The sequence below is a fragment of the Cystoisospora suis genome (assembly GCF_002600585.1).
Source record: "Cystoisospora suis strain Wien I chromosome Unknown contig_7977, whole genome shotgun sequence".
Taxonomy (NCBI): domain Eukaryota; phylum Apicomplexa; class Conoidasida; order Eucoccidiorida; family Sarcocystidae; genus Cystoisospora; species Cystoisospora suis.
This window is the reverse complement of record NW_027160762.1, coordinates 470-3,952: the sequence shown is the minus strand read 5'-3', so window position 1 is coordinate 3,952 and position 3,483 is coordinate 470. Positions and strand designations below refer to the sequence as shown.

The window sequence follows — 3,483 nt, the reverse complement described above, 5'->3', positions numbered from 1 at the left end:
CTATCTATCGTTATTCTATCTATTTATCGTTATTCTATCCATCTATCTAATCACGGTAGAGGCAGGTGCATCTCTTTGAATCACCTGGATGGATGTCTGCTTTTCAGGTGTATGTACACCCATGGGGAAAAGCATTCACACCGACAACTAGGCACGTCCACTCTGAATCGGGAGTGATAGAGAAGAAGAATACCACGCACGCATCTAAAAGAAACAGAGAGAAAAGGAGAAAGAGAAACAGGAGGAATGTCTTTTTGAATCTTCTTCTTACTTTCTCTAGCTTCTCAATCTTTTGATCGAATTCTTTCTTTTCAGCCGTATTGCAATACCCCGAGACTCTCGCGACTTTCCGCTGCATGAGTTGAGACTGAAACTCCACGGTATACAAGAGTTCCTGCTGTCTCTGGCGACTCTGATCCAATCTTTGAAGTTGAATCTAGAGAAAGACACAAAGAAAGAAAGAGAGGGAGACAGGCAATAAAGGAAAGAAAAAGGGAGAAGAGACAGAATGAAAGAAAGAAGGAAAGAAGAAAAGAGAAAGAAAGAAAGAAAAGAGAGTAAGAAGAAGAAGAAAGGAAAAAGTCTTTTCTCCATACATATGGGGAGAGATGACGATGGATGGATGAGATGCTAAGAGCGAGAACAGATGTACACTGGCTTTGAAGAAAAAATTCTCGGGTGTATATACACCGAGAAGAAGACGTTATATGGAACGTGGAGATGGTCACGCATTCAATGCATACCAAAGGGAGAGAGAGACTTATAAGACATAGCTGGATCAAAGAGAGATAGAGAGATACGTGAACAGACAGATACACTAAGATAGCTAGACAGATACACTAAAGGTAGCTGCATAGAAAAAGGACTAAAGACGAAACTGAAGAAAGAAAGGTCGATAGGTCAAAGACAGATAGATAGGCTGGAGATAGGCAGATAGATAGAAGATAGAGATAGACACGTTAAAGACAGATGGACGAAAGATAGAGGGGCTGATGTAACGAAAGGGAGAACATGCCAAGAGATGTAGAGAAAGAAAAAGAGGAAAAGACAAGACTCAAGAGAGAGATCGCGCATGCATTCATCTGAAAAGAAGACTTTCTTCAGTGTTGTCAGGAGACACACACATCGTAAGGTTTCTAAAATTCTCTCTCTCTCTCCTCTCTCCGCTTCGTAGAAGTCTTGACAGAATCTACACACCTCTACGTACATACATACAAAGAATATGCTCCCTCTGATATACATATACCTACTCAGACATCTCCACATACCATCTTCCAGATAGACTATACATATACAGATAGCCATCTGAAATCTATCCTCAACTATATTGAATGACCGACGACGAAAATGTTGAAAGAATATCTCTCTCTTTAGATCCATACAAACCGAGGCACCTTCTCGTGTGTTTTCGTCTTTTCCTTTCTGTGGCATTACCGTGAGATTCTTTAGAGCGGCCTGTGAACTTCCAATTTCTCCAAGAATGGCTTGTGTTTGAAGCGTTTCGACGGATTTCTTTCTCGAGACTTCGAAGTAATCTTCCCTTGCTTTCTTTAGCGTCTTCTCCAGGGCCTCGCACTGCTGCTCGATCTGCCGGCAGAAACTTTCGGATTCTTTAAGGAGGTCGTCTTTCTTTGTGGCATTCTTCAGTTCAAATTCGATCTTCTTCTTGGTCTGATCTCGCCGATAGATCAAGGAAGATAAGGTCTGCTTTCTCTCCTCTAACTCCTCGCTCAGATGCCCGAGCTCGGCTTTAGTCCGCGCGGTAGCTGTAGCTACAGCTGATAAGTGAGAACGGATGTCTTCTCCCTGGAAGAGAAACAAAGAAGAAGAGGAAGAAAGGACAGATAGAAAAAGAGAGGAAAAGACGGAGCCAGCTGTCTTGGGAGAGATGGCTTGATGGAAAGAACACCTTGAGCGCTCGGTTGAGCTGTATATACACCCGAGAAAGGGGATGAAAGAGAGAAACAATCAATCGATGTATATCAGAGAACCTCCTAAGAGAAGGAAAGAGGTGATTTATCGTAAACAACGTGCCAGTGTATTGGAAAAGTCGAAGAGGGAAAGAAAAGATCTTCTAGTTGGAGTTCATGACCTCCACCTTAAGCAAAGGGGAGGGGTCTTGGTATGTATTTTTATGCATGCATGCATGTGTAAGGTAAAACCGCCATCGTTGTCATCCTCACAGAACTTCAATCTTGCCTCCAACACACAGATCTACCTCTCTTAATAGACCTACCAAATAACTCCGTCTACAGTCATGTGAATATCCACTTCCTATGGAGCCACACATAGAAACGTAGGTATGACTACAGGCGTATTAAGAAGCCGAAGACGCAGAGAGGAGTAACGAAAGATAAGGGCAACAAGAAACGAGACCTCCATGCCTCATCGCCTTATATTCGGAGAAGAGAAAGACAGAGAGGAAGCTGTAGGTAGGGAAGGTTATGCTAGCTTTTCAATGTTCACTGAAGAAGATGTATAGTAGAGGGCAGGCAACATCTCCTACATCAGTCGGTCTGAGAAAAAGAAACACAACGCAAGTACTTTTAAGAGAGATAGACAACTACCTTCTTCTTCATCAGACCTATCTATCTCGGGATGTTCCTCCTCTTCATTTCTGTCTATTCATATGCACATACAAATATATACACATAAGCATTTATAGATGTACACATACACGCTAATCAAGAGATGAGATACGTATAGGCTGTAATACAAGTGTGCTCTAAAACGTCCTCTATCTGCTCCATATATCGCTGTACACACTCATACACATATATAGATAGGTATAGATATATGTACAGATATACACAAATCTGACTTGAGAACCTTTTCAAGAACGGAGGTAGAGAAGCTTTCTTTCTTTCTTTCTTTTTCTTTCTTTCTTTGTTCCTACCTCTTCTTGGACATCGGAGAGCTTTTGTTTTGCATCTAGGAAATCTTTTCTTAATCTCTCGACCTTCGCGCTGAGCTGTTGAAGTTCTTTAGATAACTCCTGGTTTGCCTGGAGCTGCTCTTGTGTATAGCGCTTCATCTGATCTATCAAAGAGAAGAAAGAAAGAAAGAAGAAAACAGAGTAGAAACAGATATATACATACGGATGATATGCATGCAAGGCGTGAGGATACATCATATAGATACATACAGTCCAAATATATACACTATGTATGTGTGCATGCATAGGCGTAGGTATATATGTATCGGTATGTAGGTATGTAGATGCACTATGTATGAATGTGCATGTATGTTTATGTAGGTGCTATACACTTGTGTGCGTATAAGGGGAGGGGTGGTCTATACACGAACTCTATGACAATCAGCTGACTGCATGCGCACGGAGATGTATTGGAGAAAGACTTTCAAAACACACCTTAAGGTGTGGCACGGGTCAGGCAAGGTGTACATACAGCTGGGAAGTAGACAAGAAAACCGACACAAGCACGGCTAAAGAAATAGATACACGAAGAGACCGACGAGATATAG

General features: G+C 41.8%; 1 protein-coding gene across 1 annotated transcript in view; it reads right to left on the bottom strand.

Annotated features, from left to right (window-relative positions):
* Positions 1-274: 274 nt before the first annotated feature.
* Positions 275-3,483, bottom strand: part of CSUI_010684 (flagella associated protein) — a gene marked incomplete at its 3' end in the record, with an annotated part of 3,633 nt that continues 424 nt past the window's right edge. Inside the window, exons 2-4 of the mRNA XM_068070786.1 lie at positions 2,897-3,039; positions 1,435-1,806; positions 275-436 (exon numbers count right to left, since the gene is read on the bottom strand). Coding sequence (XP_067917238.1) covers positions 275-436; positions 1,435-1,806; positions 2,897-3,039 — 677 coding nt within the window. The remainder of the gene's footprint in view (positions 437-1,434; positions 1,807-2,896; positions 3,040-3,483) is intronic.